Below are 18,341 nucleotides of genomic sequence, written 5' to 3'. Positions count from 1 at the left end.
CTTATTTCACTAAGCATTGAGAATCACTGGTTTAGATTAAACATTAGGACAAGCTAAATTCTCCTTGAGTGAAGACAGCCATCTACTATAAGGACCACATGGCATTCTTGGTGAAGACTGACAACCCAAATAACCTGCCTTGAAGAGCTAGAAAGAAACGCAGAAGTCTGCGACAAGAGGAGACCTTTTTCCTCAAAGCACTGGTTTATGGCTTTAGAGAACCATAACACTGTTTACACATAATCCTGGGGACAAAAGTCTTGGAGCCCTTTGCTTAAAAAAAAAAAAAAAAAGTAAATCAGAAGAAAGGGACCTTCACACTTAAACTGAGGTTTAAAGAGGCAAAACAGAGAAGACCACAGGCTCTGCTCTGTAGAATTCTCCACAGCCTGAAGGACAGACTCCACACAGCAGGTCCTGCAGCACCGGGGCCTTGAGGCCCCTTTTCATGCTGAGGCTGCAGATGGCACCTGAGTCTTTATATCCGGTCTGACTTGTCCACAAAGCATTTGGCATTGTTAGCTTTGGAAGGTGTGTTTAGGCCTCCCAAAATAGAAGAAGGTGTTTAAAAACGACCGTCCCTTAATTTCACCATCAAATGGACAGAAAAGAGGTGTGTGAGCCCGAACGTGAGTCAGTGTACATTTTTTTAATAGAAAGGAGACTATAATTGCAGGCACTCCTTGACGTGTATCCCTCAAAAGCTGTAAAAATTGGCCTTCTAGATAAGATCGTGCGTTCTCATCTCCACCTGTCTCCCGCTGCACAAACAGAGAAGAGAAAGGGCTCCGTGACTCAGGTCTCTCTCGTTCCAGAGTACAGTACTACGATTGATTTATGATTGCTAAGCCTGAGACCTTCGGAAGCCGCCAAACATGAAAAGAGGGAAAAATCTTCTAAGTCAAGAGTAGAAAGGGAAGGACTTGGTAGCAGAGCGCCCTTCTCAGACTCTGAAACACTACTCTGAAAGCTGTCATGAGGAGGCATCGCTCAGGCCCTCACAGACAAAAAGGGTTATTTTATCCAGATTATCCCCCCACATTGCAGGGGAAAAGGGACTCATTTGTGATCATCAAAGGAATGCTGACAGACTTGAAATGGGATTACATTCTATTATCCTCATCCGAATTAAAGATTTGTTTTGGAGATCATTCTTAGGTTTCTTCCTCCCTGCTCCTCCAACCCCAAATGAGGTGATTTGTATTCATGGGACATCTGAGGCAGACATGAAATCAGACAGTTTGCAAACATACATTTCAGAGTCAGTGGCCTGAGTTTTGAATTTTAATGTTGCCTGCTTCTCTGTGTATAGAAAACTTGACTCTCAGGTCGAAACTGACCCCAAGCAACGCTTCATTCCCTACCTGGTTAATGCAGGAGAAATTCATCTCCAGGAGCCTGAGTGAGCAAGTGATACAGGTGTCCTGAAATGCAGGTGTGAAAATGTAAAACCTATACACGGGCAGTGTCATCTGGTAGGTCTATGGATACACTACTAAACCCTCAATTCCAAGCTCTGTGCTTTGGGTACCATTTTGAGAATGTGACCTGCCAAATCTATCCTTCATCCCTCAAACTGCTTGTTATCTGTGTGACTATGAAACCACTGAGAAAGAAGCTTTCTCAGGACAGAACTGACTCTTTAGAGTAGGCCTATATGATACCTAGCACAGCATCTGATACCTGAAAGACCTGAGAACATTCCTTGTTCTTTCATACAGACCTTCCACTGTGTACTCACAAGGGAACTGATGCCCACCTGGTAAGGAGTACTGGGTACCCTCAGGATGAAAGTCATAAGTCAGTGGAAGAGTTCAACTGGGTCAAAAAGCTATCTCTTGATTTTAGCTGCCAAAAGGAGAAGATATCTTAGAGAACATCTCTATCAAGGCAAGGAAATGACACTCTCTAAGCAGGCGGACAGCAAAAAATATAGGTAAAGTACATTAGAAGTTATACCATTTCTTTGCTCATCATTTCTTTTCTTTATATCTCAAGCCTTCCTTCTAGACTCAGTGTCCTTCTTCAGGAAGTATATTCTTTAGTAGTTCTTTCAGTAAGGATTTATTAGTGGTAAACGTGCCCTTATTTCACACTCACTCTTGAAGATAGTTTAGCTGGGTATATAGCTCTGCACTGACAGTTTTTTTTTCCCCAGAACCTGGAAAATATTTGACTGGCTTCTGCCTCTCACTGTTATGGGCAAGCCTTTATAGATGAAAATTTTTTTCTCTATGATCGTTTTAAAACTGTCACTTTGTTTTAGCATTTTGTAGTTTTAATATGATAAGCATAAATTTATTTTTATTTATCTTGCTTGAGATGCTTGAATCTGGATCATTCATCAACTCTTGAAAATTGACTCTAAGGTATTATCTCTTTGAGTGTTGCCTCTCCCTCATTTTCCCTATTCTCCCTTTCTGGAATACTGATCAGCTGTATGTTGAACCTTCATTCCATTTTCCATGTCTTATAAACTTTTTTCCGTGTCTTTATCTCTTTTGCGGCATTCTGGATAATTTTCCCAGCTTTATTTTCCAGTTCACTAAAGCTTTGGATCTGGTATATTAAGAGATAAACATTACAGAAGTGGCACTGTTTTAAACAACTTGTAATTTATTTGTTTTAGCATTAGAGAAGCTGCCTGCATTCAAATCCCCAAAAGTTACTTAGCCTCTCTTGATGCTATTTCTTCAACTTATCATAGCAGTATTCCCTTCGTAGCGTTGTGAGGATTAAATGAGTTAATGAACATGAAGTTCTTAAAGCGCTGTGCGGCACACAGTGCTTTATGTTCTTGATACGCTATAGTATTTTTAGCTAACTTCTCTTACTTGTGCTAAGGGAACCAAGTAAAGAATATACCCCTTACGATGGGTCAGAGTTTAAACTGAGATGGTGCACACATGGGGGCCAGCTAAGGGGTAGCAGAATTAGAGACCCCACAGGGAAGGAGAGAAGCTCAGAGAAAACAGATTAGAATCACTTGGTCAGCCACCCTCCCATCTGAGAGTCTCTTTCTATCGCTAAAATCTAGGTGACTCGAGGACTGATGCTATTCAGGGAAGCTATTTCCTTCCAGAAAGATACAAACACATCAGCCTCATTAAAATAGTGGCTGAGGGCTTCCCTGGTGGCACAGTGGTTAAGAATCCGCCTGCCAATGCAAGGGACATGGGTTCGAGCCCTGGCCTGGGAAGATCTCACATGCCGTGGAGCGACTAAGCCTGTGCACCACAAATACTGAGCCTGAGCTCTCGAACCCGCAAGCCACAACTACTGAGCCCAAGTGCCACAGCTACTGAAGCCTGCGTGCTGAGAGCCCGTGCTCCACGAGAAGGGAAGCCACGACAATGAGAAGCCCGCGCACCACAACTAAAGAAAGCTCGTGCACAGCAATGAAGACCCAACACAGCCATAAATAAATAAATAAATTTTAAAAATAAAATAAAATAAAATAGTGGCCATGTATCATAAAAGTTCAGAATGCCTCGCCCCCAGCTTCCACGTCCATTACTTAGCTTGAATGACAGGAGTATGGATTTTTGAGACAAGACAGTCACGGGATTCACATCCTGCCTCTAAATTTTACCAGCAGTTGTTAACTGGGGTAGTGGGCGTGGCAGGGGAGGGGCTGGGTCACATGGGGGCAGGTGCTCTTTCAGTGTATGTTATTTCCAAAGCGGTGCCTTTTCAAGAATTTTAAAGGTGCTGACAGGATGGCTGAGAAGACCAGTGGCCTCCAAGTGTTTTAGATCATGAGCCCCATCAGTAAAAATATTTTGAGAACATTTCTCCACTATATTACATTTAGAAATTATGTTATAAATCAGCTATACTTCAATAAAATAAATTTTTAAAAAAAGAGATTACGTACTGTTCTACTGTCGACTTGTATGGGGTTTTTTTGTTTTTAGTTTTTGTTTTTGGCCACATGGCATGGCTTATGGGATCTTAGTTCCCTGACCAGGGATTGAACATGGGCCACGGCAGTGAAAGCACCAAGTCCTAACCACTGGACAGCCAGGGAACTCCCTCAACTTTATGTTAATTATAAGCAAAACTTCTTTTTTAAAGATAGAAAAGAAACAAATAGAAAAGAACAGAAGTTCTAACATTTTTCTCCTGTATCCACTCATCACCTTGTGCCTGTACCGACTACGGATGAACTGTGATGAGAAGATGTGGAAGGAAGGAATGGGAAAAGGTCAGTCTACTCAGAGGGCAACTGAAACCACCACGGTCAATCCAAGGACTATACAGAAAGGTTAAGCAAATTGTGGCACTTTTTCTCTGGTTTTGTCCCCCACTCAGCACCCACACGGGCCAAGCCCCCCAGCCTGGCCCCAGTCCTGGGCTGGAGTTAGGGTCTGCCTCTGCTCTGCTTCCTAGCTGGGAGGTCTTGGGCAAGTCACTTAACCTCTCTGAGGCTGGGTAAAGTGACACTACTACTTACCTCACAGTGTTGCTATGAGGATGAAATCAGATAACCCTGTGCTCAATTAACTTTTACTCCCTTCCTTTCTGTTCCTTCCTTGAAATGGCTACTAGGCTGCCCTTTCCAATAAAGCGCCTGGGAGACCAAAGCCATTAATAACAGGACCACTCCTTTACCCAGACTCCTCTTCTCGGCTACAGAAAGAGCTGGGAGAACACTTTTCAAACGTTGTTACTTTCCATGGAAACAGACGAGCCCTTTGAGACACTTACTCTTCATCCCTCTTCTTCTGTGACAGCTGGACAACTCCTGCAGACATTTGCTTTGTTTTTTCTTTCGTTACGAGCTGGCTTTTCGCTTCATAAAAGTTTTGAAAATGAAGACAATCCTGAATTAAAGGATGATGTGACCAAGGTATATTAAAAAGAAGAGCTGTGCGTGTGCACATAGGCACACGTGCATGTATGTATAAGTGTGTGCATACGTGTGTGCTGGGATGCAGTGGCAAACTGAGAGCTGGGAAAATACATCCTGGTCTCCCTGGTGGTGAGCCCTGGGGTGCGGGGTGGGGGTGAAGGGAGACCCCGTCATGCCCGTGTCCCCCTGGATGAACTGACACAAAGACAGGAGGCAGCCCTGCCCTCTGACACCAGAGCAATGGTTCTCACCTCTGGCTGTGCACTAGAATTGCCTGGGGGCTTTGAAAAAGAGACCAATGCCTGGATCTCCCAGATCAATTAAATCAGATGCCTTGAGTTGCTGCTAGAGCATCCGTACAGTTGTTTAGACTCCAGCAGTTCTAGTGTGCAGCCGGGGTTGAGACCCACTGCCTCTCTGAACAGAACAGGAAGGTTCAACCTCTGCTACATGGACAACTCCATCACGACCAAGTTCCCACCCCCCACCCCCCAAGATCAACTGAATGACCATTTTTCCACATTCTGAAATTCCTGACCAATGAAATAGGAGCTAGGATGGGGCTTATTTGCTGGGCTGCAAATGATCTGATAACAAGCCCCACATCTTGTTTGCTTGGGCTACTGATTCCCGGGGGCGGGAGGCAGGACGTCAGCCCAGAGACCCACTTCTCTCGTGCAGTGCCCCTTCTTTGAGGTCTGAGGACATCTGGGTACAAGGAAGGCCTTAAAAGCTGCTCTGCTCCCCTTGTTTCTCACCTCCTTTCCTTTCCGCTTCCCACATTTACCACTACGTGTCCTAGGGTAAAACCAAACATGTAAACATATGGTCATGACGACTTTGTCAAAAGTCAAGAGTGTTCTAGGAATCCAAGGGATGAATTTTCTATCCTTTCCTTCCCTCTCTGCCCATCAGCCCATCCATCACTTTGAACTTCTTTGAGAAGAAAGAAAAGAAAGAAAAAAAAGAAAAAACACAAAACAGAACAGAAGAGGGAGAAAGGGAAGAGCAGATGGAGAAGGCTGTGCCTGCTCTCGGCAAAGAGTAAACCACCAAAAACATGAACAAGACCTGAGGGACACGGCAAACTAAGTTCAGGGACGCACTGGAACATCCCGCTTTAAAGCAGGACCAAATGTAGAGGGTCCTTAGCGTTTTATGGCTGGAACCAAAATGGCACCCCTCCCTCCCCTCTGCCCTCATCCTGCCTTGTTCTTTGAACAAAGATGATGCTGACATGACATTTCTATTAAAAAAAAAAAAAAATCAGTGATCAGTTTGGACCTCTCAGGCTAAATCCTCAATTTGGGAATGCAGTCAAAAGAACAGAAGACCATCCCAGAGGAAAATGGATGAAAGCCAAGCACATTTGAGTTCGGGCTTAAGGATCAGAGGCAGTGATTCTGCATGAACTGTTCTTGCCTTCCTGGGATGTGTTTTTAATGCAGTGATGATAGCCTTCCAGTGGCCGCTGGCAGCATCTCAACGTCTTCAGGGAGGAGAGGGAAGGGGGTGTTTAGGGAGCCTGTTTCCTAGCAGGCTTGGAGGTGATTACACAAGTCATGAGCACGGAGGGGGAGACGCAGGCCCCGATGCAGCCTCTGGCTTATTAAGAGTGAGATCCGATGCTGGAATCCCTGGGGCCAAAAAAATCAATGACCCAGGAAAACTACAGCAGCTGACGGCCTCGGTAAAGAGCTCAGGGAAGAGTTGCAAAGAAGAGAAAGGCTTAAGTAACTTTCCAAAACTCTGCACCGTTCGTCTCCCTGGAGGCCCCGTACTGTACAGACCATAGCTGGGACCCCTTTCATTTTGACACTTTCTTTCACCTGGATTCACCATCCTTCTTCCATCCCCTTCTTCAGGAAGGTTGAAGGGGGTCCCAAGTTCCCTCCACCCTCCCTCTGTCTGGCTTTTTGATGTTTCCTTGTTTAGAAAAACAAGCAAGTAACTACATTGTCAAATGGTGCTCTCCAGTCCTCAGCTATTGCTGTCAGGCTCCGACAGGGAGGGTCCACTGTCTTTTTTCAGGCACTGATTTCTACACACCCCTCCAAGTGCAGGAATAGGACCTCCTGTCCCCAGGAAAGCAGGCATCAGGCTTTGAGGCTACAGTGGGGGGTGGCAGGGGCGGAGGTGTGTGTTGGAGTCACGTGATCAGGATGCACTGCTTCAACGAAAACATTCAACTGAACCCTCAGACTGTCATCTTCGGAGCTTAGGAGTTTTCCTCGATGCCGTATGTCACATGGTTACGGGGTCCCTAAAGGTTCATGAAGTTTCACATCAAATGAATCAACTTTGAAGACTTCATCTTTCTCCCTGAGCCTTTTCTAATATTTCCCCGACGCCACACAAGATAGAATTTAGATCTAAACCTGAGTGTGTCTGTGGTTTCAGAGAAGCTTATTTTTCTTTTCTTCTTCCCAAAAGGCTCCCGAGCACTTTCTCCCTGGTCTTCACATCACAAGAGCAAGGCTGCCCAGAGGAAACATGGGAACTCCTCGTGGATGCACCTGGAAATATCACCGCCGACCCAACACTGGCTCAGGGAGTTTTAAACCCTGAAATTTAGGTTCCCATCCAAAGCAGGAGAAAATTCCTTTTATTGTTTAGTCATTTAGAAAAACATGTATGAAAGCATCCATTTCCCAGAGCAGAGCATCCCTGTTTGAGAGCTCAAGTTCACCCTCTGGAACAGTTGCTCCGTACAGACAATTCCAAACCTGGGTGGTAACCTATAGACTGCTTCAAGGACTGCAACTGCTCCACTAAAGAAACAAACTCTAAGTGTCTTTAATCTAGGAAAACAATCTAATGGTTACACCGCGATTTACCTAAAGCAATATTTGTTCAGTTACGATGATGTCACAAAAGAAGGGCTTGTTGGCTTTCAGTTCTTTCCTTAACGATATTCAGAGCTTGATGGTGGCTGAACTCAGAACTGCTTTCCATAGCTTAAACCAGCAAAGAGAGAACTCTCCTAGCAGCCCAGAAAGTTCTATTACCAAAAAAAAAGTCAATAGCACTCGCTATTCGGCAGTTTCCCAGCACATTTACCATAGCGCTCTGATCCCGTGGTGCTGGATTTTAAGGACCACAGTTTCCTTGCCAAATAGACATATCTTGGCTTCCTTTGCTAGGTGGAAACACTGCCTTGATATTAAATATTCAAAGCAAAGAAACTCTGACCCAAGGGCTCTCAGCTAACAATGACATTCTCTGTAAGTAAACTAGAAACCCAACTCAGCTTCTGATTTGCCAGTGTCCCCTGCCATGTACTAGTCTACTGCACAAATAGGGCTGAGGAACGACTCCTGTTTGCCGTGATTATACCGCAAAAGACCCTCAGGCAGGGATGCGGGAAGCCTGGACTTGGCAGGAGATGCTGGAGAAGGGGAAGAGTAGGATTCAGAGCTGCTTCCTGGGCAGGGCAGGGGCGAGGAAAGGGTGAAAGGCCTCCAACCTCGCCAGACGGAGACTCAGGTCCGATACAATGGCAAGGACGTTGTTACTCTAAGCAAGCGCGGTCGTAACGTAAGAATGCGGCTCCTATAGCCCTCGTCAACCCAGAAACTTCTCTCACTTTGCTGCGCCACACCTACAGCGCCAGAACTATCTGAGATCAGCTGCGGAAGCCTTGGTCGCAATCCCCCCAAAGAAAAGCCTCATCCTTTACTGGGAGGGGGAAGTCGTTAGTTTTTTGTTAAGGCGATAGGGGACAGGCAATGGGGATGGAGGTGGGGGACGCTGGTGCCTTTTGGCGGTCAAGTCCTACCCCTCAGTCTACTCTCTGTTCCGTAAGCTTCTACTCATCTTCTTACTGCATCTCCACCAGACCTCCCATCCCCTTGGGCTTCCCTCGTGCCTGTCGGCGCAGACTTCAGGTCAAGGGTCCTCTGGGCTGGATTCCTTACGTGGGCACCTGAGAGGCTGGCTGGGGCACACCCGGCCTATGCGGAGAGCAAACCAAGTGCAGCGTGGACCACAACACGTGTTCCAACAGCGCTGAGCGCGGCACAGGGCTCAGTTTAAGGTATTTTAAGCCGACCCGCATCCATCGGAGTCGGGTCCCTGACCCTGGGAAATTGACGAGGAGGTCAACTCATTGAGGGAAAAACTCCAAATACCCTACCCACCCTTCCTTCTCGGGGGGGGGGGCTCCCCTGCCACCATCCCACATGCGCAGCTACTGAATATGCTAAGGGCTCCTATTATCAGGCAAGAAAACTGGCTCTGAGCGCGCTCCAACTTTAAACCAACCCGGCCTTGCCCCCTCGAGCGCTTGCCCCCAACCGAGGGCTCACCTGGGCGCCCCGCGGCGCCGGGGGCGCACAGCGAGGGAGGTCGCTTCTTACCGGAGAAGTCCGTGAGCGCTGCGATCTCTTTGGAGCAAACCAGGACGGTGCAGTAGAAGAGTCGCAGGAGCTGCCCGGGAGGCTCTGCCTGCCTGCGGAGGCCGGGATGCTGTGCTGGCTGGGGCGCTGGCGGTGGGCGCGCGTGTCCCGGCAGGAGCATGGTGCGCGGCGCGACAGAGCGCGGGCGCGGGCCCGGGGCGCGCGGGGGGTCGCTGGGCGGAGGGCGGCGTCACATGGCAGGGCGAGTTGGTAGCCAGCGGCTCCGCGGCCCCCTGCCACCTCCTGGCCCAGGCTGCCAGAGCTTCCTCCCCACCGCGGGCTAGCACCGGCTCCCCAGCAAAGAGGAGGGGGCGGAGAACTGGGGCGGGGCGAGGAGCCCCGGGAAGAGTCCGCGTGGTTTCCCCGAGAGGAAATCTCCGCTGCGGCCGCGCGGGAGGAAACGAGGGCGGGGGGCGAAGGGAAAGTGTAGCCTCTCGCGCCCAGAGCTGCGGAGGCCGGTCCCTGGCGCGCTGCCCGCCGCGGAGGGCGCCCCCAACAGCGCGCCGAGGGCCGCGCAACTTTAGCGCCTTCCACGCCCGGGTCCCCGCCCCGGAGACGGCTCAGCGCCCCTGGCCTGGCCCGCGCTGGCCCGGTGCCAGCCTCGCCCTGGCCGCCTGTGGAGTGCGGCCGGTGCCCGTGACGCACTTAGGAGCCAGAGCCGCGCTTGGAGCCCGGGAGCCCCGGGGTGGGGGCCGCGGGAAGGTGGGGTACTGGAGGTGTGGGACCGCAACACTGACGTCTCTGCGACCCAGCGCGCTCCACGTGCAGAATCACCAAGCACGCACAGTTTTCCCCATTTCACAGAAGAGAAGACCGAGACCCGGAGCATTGCCCGACGCCAAAGCTTACGCAGCCAGGAGGGGAACCATCTCGGGGCTGGGGGGAGTGGAGGTGGGGGAGGGATGTGCATTGTGCTGAAAACGGATCAGATGGCTCCAGAGCCGGTTTCTTTTCGCTGCGACTACGTTTCCTTTGGGTCCTGGTTGTCCGCCGCGCTCAGAGGATCTGACACTGGACCGGCACAAACAGCCGCCGAACGCAATAAATGGGCTTTGTTTTAAAATGGGCCACAGCATCTTTCTGAATCTCTCGATTACGCGCGGTGCAACCTACGTTTGGACGCCCAGCCCGTGCGCGAGGAGCGGGCTGCACGGCTCGGGCTCAGGGGAACCGAGGACAAGTACTTGGGGGCTCCGTGGCCGCGCGCCGGGTGGGGTACCTGGGGTCCAGGAACCCAAACCCCGCGGACTGCGCTGGGCGTCCGGGCCAGGCGGCGCCGGCGGGAAGGAGGAGGGCCGGGCGGGCGGGCTCTCGGCACAAAGTGTTCCCGAACACCGCGGGAGGGCATGCCAAGTTCGCGGCGGGCCTGACGCGGAAATGTAGATCATGAGGCCCAAGGGCGGGCCCGGGCGCCCTGCGCCGGCCGGCTCTGAACTGCACCGCGCACGCCGCAGAGTGCGGCGGGGAGGCCTGGACAGAGAAAACCGAGACTCGCTGGCCTACCTGGGGGAACCTCTTAGAGGTGGGCTACAAGGATCCCGGCGAGCTGGATGTCACTGCGTCTCACACCGTGCTCCGGCAGGGGCAGGGGCAGGGCCAGGAGAACTCGGATTCCGGCCATTACCTCCCTGTCTTGGGCTAGGGGTGAGAGGGGCAAATGCAAACATCAATATTTGTTAGTGGGACCCAGTCTACCAGGCACAATGATTTTTAAAATTTACATTAAAATATTCAACCTTCTCAATAACCCTTGGACCTAAGTATTCTTGTGCACTTCTAGGCTGGGGAAACTGAGGCAGGCAGGGTGGGTAAGGATGCCCAGCACTTAGCAGCCATTCAGTAAGAGACGTTTGCTTAAAACTCGGTTCCCTGATGTTCTTTCCATTCCATTCATCCATCTACTTTAGATATGAATTAGGTACCTACGTACCTGGGGACACTCCTAACAGGAAGGGAACCATGCTCCCTCAGGGCTGGTGGCTGCCACCACTGTCCCGTAGGGATGTGCTGGTTTCCAGTTGCCAGTGTGGACACTGCTACTAGGTGTGACAGCATCCCCAGATCTCCTTACCTGTAAAGGCATCAGGCTTATTGTGAGAATTGAATGAGTTGAAACAGGTGACATGGGTAGGACAAGGCCTGGAACGAGTAAGTACTCAGTTAGTATTAGTCATTGGTACAGTGAGGAAGACAGACATTGAACAGGGAATGCCAAGGGAATGCCAAGGAGCCATGGGAACGAGACCCAGGGAGGGAAGGAGGGAGGGAAGGAGGTGTTAGGGACCTTTTTAAGACAAGATGGGTGAGAAAGACGGGAAGAGTTGGCCAAGCAAAAGCTAGGTATCAATATTTGGGGAGGATGAACATCTTAGGAAAAGGGATCAGCATATGTGAAATCCCAAAGAAGCATGGCTCCAGAAATGCATGCAGGACACGGAGCAGAGAGAAAAGGGCAGGGCAGGGTGATGTGGAGAGGTCAGCTGCCAGAGCTCAGGGACCCAGAGACCTTGGTGAACGCTTCCATCTTTTTTCTTTTTTTTTTTTTTGGCCACACTGCACAGCTTGTGGGATTTTAGTTCCCCAACCAGGGATTGAACCCGGGCCCTTGGCAGTGAAAGCGAGGAGTTCTACCCACTGGAACGCCAGGGAAGCCCCAGAACACTTCCATCTTTATCCTAAGCCCTTGTGAGCACTTCCGTCTTAAGCCCGCAAAGGGTTGTAAGCAGATGAGTGATGCAATCAGGTGTGTGTTGGTAAAAGATGACTCTGGCTTCTGAATGCAACTGGACTGGAGGGGTCAACAGTGGGTCCAGGGATTATACTCCTAAGAACTGGAAGCAGGGACTCCAAGAGATATTTGTACACTCGTGTTCATAGCAGCATTATTCATAATAGCCAAAAGGTGGAAGCAACCCAAGTGTCCATCAATGGATGAATGGATAAACAAAATGTGGAGTGTGATCCAGTCATAGAAAGGAATGAACTTCTGATACACGCTACAGCATGGAGGCACCTTAAAAACATTATGCTAGGTGAGATAAGAAAATGATAAATATTGCATAGTTCCACTTACATGAAATAGCTAGAATACACAAATTTGTAGAAACAGAAAATAGATTAGAGGTTTCCAAGAGTTGAGAAATAGATGGTGATGGCGGTATGACACTGTGGATGTAATTAGGGCCACTTGATTGTACACTTAAAATTGCAATTTTTATGTCATGTAGTTACCACAACTTCAAAAAAATGAACGATGTAATAGGCCAAAGCCCGCTGAACCGTAAATGGGTGAGTTGTGTGGTGTGTGGATTATATCTCCATAAAACTGGGGTGGTTTTGTTTGTTTGCTTGGCTTCACAGAGCGGCATGCGGGATCTTAGCTCCTTAACCAAGGATCGAACCCGTGCCCCCTGCAGTGGAAGTGCAGAATCTTAACCCCTGGACCGCCAGGGAATTCCCCCATAAAACTGTTTTTTCGTTTAAATTTTTTATTGAAGTATAGTTGATTTACAATGTTGTGTTAATTACTGCTGTACAACAAAGTGACTCGGTTATATGTATATGTATATATACTATATATATATTCTTTTAAAAAATTCTTTTCTTTTTCATATACTTTTCCATTATGGTTTATTACAGGTTCTTTTTTTTTTTTTTTTGCGGTATGCGGGCCTCTCACTGTTGTGGCCTCTCCCGTTGCAGAGCACAGGCTCCGGACACGCAGGCTCAGCGGCCATGGCTCATGGGCCTAGCCGCTCCGCGGCATGTGGGATCTTCCCAAACCAGGGCATGAACCCGTGTCCCCTGTGTCGGCAGGCGGACTCTCAACCACTGCGCCACCAGGGAAGCCCTATTACAGGCTCTTGAATATAGTTCCCTGTGCTATACAATAGAACCTTGTTGTTTATAAAGCCATTTTTTTAAAAGATCAAACAAAGACCGCAAAGTGGGTCCAGGGAGATGGTCTGGAGGGGAGGGGAGCCTGGAGGCTGTGACTGAGCATTGGGCTGGCGCTTTGCAGGTCCAGAGAGAAGGGAGGAGTGGCCAGATTGGAAAGGTGTTCGGGAAGGATGGAGAGCGCAGTGTGCCTGGGTGCTTGTGGGATGTGAGTGACGAGGCTGGAGGACAGGTCCCTCCCTGCCCTCTGCTGTGCCCCTCAGCTGCGCCCTGTTAAATCATCTTACTCCTAACCTGATGTCTTTAAGAATTTTGGAATCTTGCAAGAAAATTAAAGAATTCCATTTATTTTCCCCTCTGATCCTCATACTTTGTGTGCCCCCAACAGAAGGGAAGCCAGTTACTCCCCGCCCCCATTTCCCTCTCTGAAAATATTATTCAATCAAATACCTAAACAATGGGGTACTAACCAGGACCAGCTCCAGAATTCACTGGCCCAGTGCAAAATGAAAACGCATAGCTCCTTGTAGAAAAATTATCCCGAATTTCAAGATAGTGATAGCAGGGCATTAAACCCAGCGTGGGCTCTGAGCACAGGGTCCTGAGTTACTACACAGGCCACATACCCATGAAGCTGGCCCAGGCACTACCAGTATCTCCCGTCTCAGATATGGAAACCGACAGCACGACCCTCACAGCTCATCTGTGGCAGAATTTGAAGTCCTCTTAAACTGCAAAGGTGCAGAAATTAGGGGATGAATGTCAACATGGAGTTAACTAAGAGCGTTCCTTTCTATGTGATGGTACCATTGGCTATCTTGCCCCTTCTCGCATGTGAGATTGAGAAGTGCCTCTGTACCTGGAGCGTTCGTTCTGTGTGTAAGAGGATCCTTGCAGGATACTGTAAATTACATACCTTGATTCCTGCCTTTTTTTTCCTTCCTTTTGAAGCAACTCTGTGCCTTCTTTCCAGCTCTAAGTTACATCTCTATTTTCCTCCTTCTTTGAGATCCTGGCTGCTTCCCTCCCCACATAGCCAAACCTGCTTTGGAGGATGTTTGTGTGCTGGGCACTTAAACTCCAGCCTGAACCTGCGCTCTCACTGGGCTATCAAAGTAAGGCTTTGGGGCTTTCAACAAAGATGGGCTGCAGCCGTTCTGAGAAGACATAAGCCATCATTTGTCAGCTGCAAAGAAACCAACCTTTCAGCTCAGGATACTGAGGCCGAACGTTGTCCAGAGCTAAAAAGGCTTATTTTTAGAAAGCAACAAACGGTGGTTTGTTCCTAGAGCTGGCACGAAAGAGCCACATCGATAGCAAAGGGCTGCTTGCTGAAGACTGTGAAAGCTGGGATGCACTTGAGAGGCCGTGGGGGGAATGTTTGGCCCAAAAGCCTATGGAAGGAAACCTTTAAGAATATGAGCTCAAAACTGGTGTCCGTCCAAGGTCAAAGGCTTCAAGTGCAATAGCCTGTACTCTGCCCCTGACAGACAGCCACTGACGGAGGCGTTGGACCTCCCTGACTTTCGTCTGCAAAATGAAAATGGTGGACTCAAAAAGTCCATTTTGGCTCTAAAAGCCCACAGCCTATTTAAATTAGATGTAGGATTTCAGGAAATTGGGCTAAATCGATACTGGTTCCAAGACATTCCTTAATGTTTTCTTAAATACATATTTTCATTTCTTTTTTGCTCTCAGTTTATTTTTATGTTGTTCATATTTTTCTCTTTATAGAAGAAGAATGTAGCATGAGCAAACTTGGGGGTGGATTCCTGAAGCATTGTGAATGATTGAATTCTGATTCTTGGGAGTTTTCAGCGTAAGCATTCGCAAGTATTCAAGGTGGTAAACTCAGTTTCTGGAGGAGAGCATGTCTCCATCCTGGAAGGAGCAGACACCATTTTCCCCTCTGAGGCTGGAAAGTGCTGTTCCCACAGAAGCCCTGACGCTGCTCCCTGCTGCCAGTGACACAGCAAATGCTGCGGGGAATCCAGCCTGCCTGGACCGCACCTGAGAGCAGGGAAGTTTTCTCCAGAGATCACAGCCCCCTACTCTTCCTACCTCGTTCTGTGCCATCAGAAGGGAAAGTGTGCTGATGGAAGGATGTTCCATAGTTGGTTTGGGAGAAACACATCTAGCTCTGAACTACCAAGCTTGCCCTGCTAGATGACACAGCGTGTGGCAGTGGGTAATTGTATGGCCTCCATGGTCAGAGCTCAAGGGTTCGAATCCCAGCTCTGCCATTGTTGGTACTTGAGTTGTGGATGGTGGTACAGTTTAGAGCGGACCTAGCTGAGAGGCAAGTCAGAGCAGAAGCCCCATACACGGTAATAAACATAACCATCTCATGGCCTTAGTGTATTATTATTGCTTGAGCATAAGACAGTGTTTGCTTTCCATTCAAACCCCTAGGGATGTCTTTGTGATCAAATGCCCTTTGCCTTGTTAGGTAATGATGGAAATGTAATAGTTTCCGACTTGTTCCTCTGGACGACAGTGGCCCTGGTCCCCTGTCAGGAAACCGGGCTGGGCTTTTTCACCAGAATTTTTTTTCTTTCTGTGAATTCTCCCTGACTCTGGTTTCTGAATGCCCCTTTTTCTCCCCACCTCTGGCCCACTCTGTCAGCCTCCACGCTCTTCCTCTGCCCGGAAGCATCCCTGTCTCCCAGCCCTCTGTGACATACCTGAGTTCTTGGGATCTCGTTTCCCTACGAAATACTGGTTGAATCTGACATCAGTTCTTCCAATCCTCAAAGGCCTGACACTATATAACCTTTCTTTTCTTTTAAAATTAGTTTTTACTGTGGTAAAATATACATAGCATACAATGTAGCATCTTCACCATTTTTTTTAAACATCTTTATTGGAGTATAATTGCTTTACAATGGTGTGTTAATTTCTGCTTTATAACAAAGTGAATCAGTTATACATCTACATATGTCCCCATATCTCTTCCCTCTTGCGTCTCCCTCCCTCCCACCCTCCCTATCCCACCCCTCCAGGTGGTCACAAAGCACGGAGCTGATCTCCCTGTGCTATGCAGCTGCTTCCCACTAACTATCTATTTTACATTTGGTAGTGTATGTATGTCCATGCCACTCTCTCACTTCGTCCCAGCTTACCCTTTCCCCTCCCCATATCCTCAAGTCCATTCTCTAGTAGGTCTGTGGCTTTATTCCTATCCTGCCCCTAGGTTCTTCATGACCTTTTTTTTTTTCTTAGATTCCATATATATGTGTTAGCATACGGTATTTTTCTCTTTCTGACTTACTTCACTCTGTATGACAGACTCTAGGTCCATCCACCTCACTACAGATAACTCAGTTTCGTTCCTTGTTATGGCTGAGTAATATTCCATTGTATATATGTGCCACATCTTCTTTATCCATTCATCTGTTGATGGACACTTAGGTTGTTTCCATCTCCGGGCTATTGTAAATAGAGCTGCAGTGAACATTTTGGTACATGACTCTTTTTGAATTACGGTTTTCTCAGGGTATATGCCCAGTAGTGAGATTGCTGGGTCGTATGGTAGTTCTATTTTTCGTTTTTGAAGGAACCTCCATACTGTTCTCCATAGTGGCTGTATCAATTTACATTCCCACCAACAGTGCAAGAGGGTTCCCTTTTCTCCGCACCCTCTCCAGCATTTATTGTTCGTAGACTTTTTGATGATGGCCATTCTGACCGGTGCACGTTCACCATTTTTAAGTGGTGAATATATAGACTATATTGGTGCCTCTCGTAACTGTGTCTCTCCGAGAAGGAAGAAAAGAGACGGGTGGTCATGTATAAGCCAAGTCTGTTTCCCTTTGGTCAACAGCAGTAAAAATCCTTTAGCAAAAGCCTCAGAAGGGTGAGGGAGAGGCTGGAAGGGAGAGGACTGCTGCACAGGTGCTGGGAGAGGAGAAACCTGCAGCTTCAGACAGTACAGTTTCTGCAACCCACCAAGGAAAGGTACTAGGAACTGACAAGGGCGCCCTCTGTAGGTGAGAATCTTAACTTGCCTTAGGAATAATAACTGCGGTCCATGAATTTCATAAATCATTTTTTTTATTGTAGTGAAACACACATAACCTAATATTTACCATTTCAACCATTTAAAGTGTGCAGTTTAGTAGTATTCAGTACATGCACCTTGTTGTACAGCCATTACTTCCGTCCATCTCCAGAACATTCTTCATCTTCAAAAACTGAAACTCTGTTCCCATGATACAAGAACTCTCCATTCTCCTCTTTCTCTAGACCCTGGTAACCAACATTCTACCTTCTGTCTCTATGAATCTAACTACGCTAGGTCCCTCACCTAAGTGTAATCATACAGCATTTGTCCTTTTGTGTCTGGCTTCTTTCACGGAGCCTGATGTCTCCAAGATTCATCCATGTTGTAGCATGTCACAGAATTTCCTCCCTTTTTAAGGCTAGATAATATTCCATTGCATGTATACACCACATTTTGTTTATCCATTTATCTTTGGATGGACACTTGGGTTGCGTCCACGTCTTGGCTATTGTGAATGATACAGCTAGAAACCTGGGTAAACAAAAAAAAGAAAATTTTAATTTAAATGATCATTCCCAAGGGGTAGCTTAAAGCTACCAAAAAAGATTTTTTTTTAATTTAAATGATCATTCCCAAGGGGAAGCTTAAAACTACCAAAAAAAACAAAAACCAAAAAAAAAAAAAAAAACAAATTAAAGTCCATTAACAGGAATTCAGAACCAATGAAACTGAATTCCATTTAAGGGTATAGAGCAGAGGTTCCCAGAGTTTCTCAGTTCATGGTGCCCTTATTGTCCCAGTGAGTTTTTGCAGGGCCCCTAGGCCAAAAAAAATTATTGAACTGTTAAAAATTTATTAAATAACTAGATCCAAACAACTTAGCAAGTATTTATGTTCTAACAATTAATTAAGTAGCTATTTGGGGAAAATGTATATTATGTAAAAGAAAAAATATTTTTTATTTTATTCTTAAATAACCGCAGTTATTTACTAAGGGGGTATGCACACCCATTAGGCACATCGCTATCTCTCCAACCTTGAAATCAGATTGGACACTGCCACCCTTATTTTCTGTTTCATGTAGATTTTGCTTGGTACTTGCTTTTTATTACAGTAACCACTGAAATCCCGGCTTTGTGAAGCTCTGACATCTTTGATAGAAAAAGAGCACAAAAAAAAAAAAAAAAAG

The 18,341-nt window shown here is 47.5% G+C and overlaps 1 protein-coding gene across 3 annotated transcripts in view; it reads right to left on the bottom strand.

The window, feature by feature from the left end:
- EVA1C (eva-1 homolog C) overlaps positions 1-9,373 on the bottom strand; it is a gene marked incomplete at its 5' end in the record, with an annotated part of 82,815 nt that extends 73,442 nt beyond the window's left edge. The window contains one exon of one of the 3 annotated variants that reach the window (XM_082655645.1): positions 9,163-9,373. In XM_082655645.1, the coding sequence (XP_082511771.1) occupies positions 9,163-9,373 (211 nt within the window). The remainder of the gene's footprint in view (positions 1-9,162) is intronic. The other 2 variants (XM_082655646.1, XM_082655647.1) reach the window with 2 other exon arrangements.
- Between the last annotated feature and the right edge of the window lie 8,968 nt (positions 9,374-18,341).

This window comes from Grampus griseus, assembly GCF_964374135.1.
Source record: "Grampus griseus genome assembly, chromosome: 5".
Classification (NCBI taxonomy): domain Eukaryota; kingdom Metazoa; phylum Chordata; class Mammalia; order Artiodactyla; family Delphinidae; genus Grampus; species Grampus griseus.
This window is presented reverse-complemented; position numbering and strand designations above follow the sequence as displayed.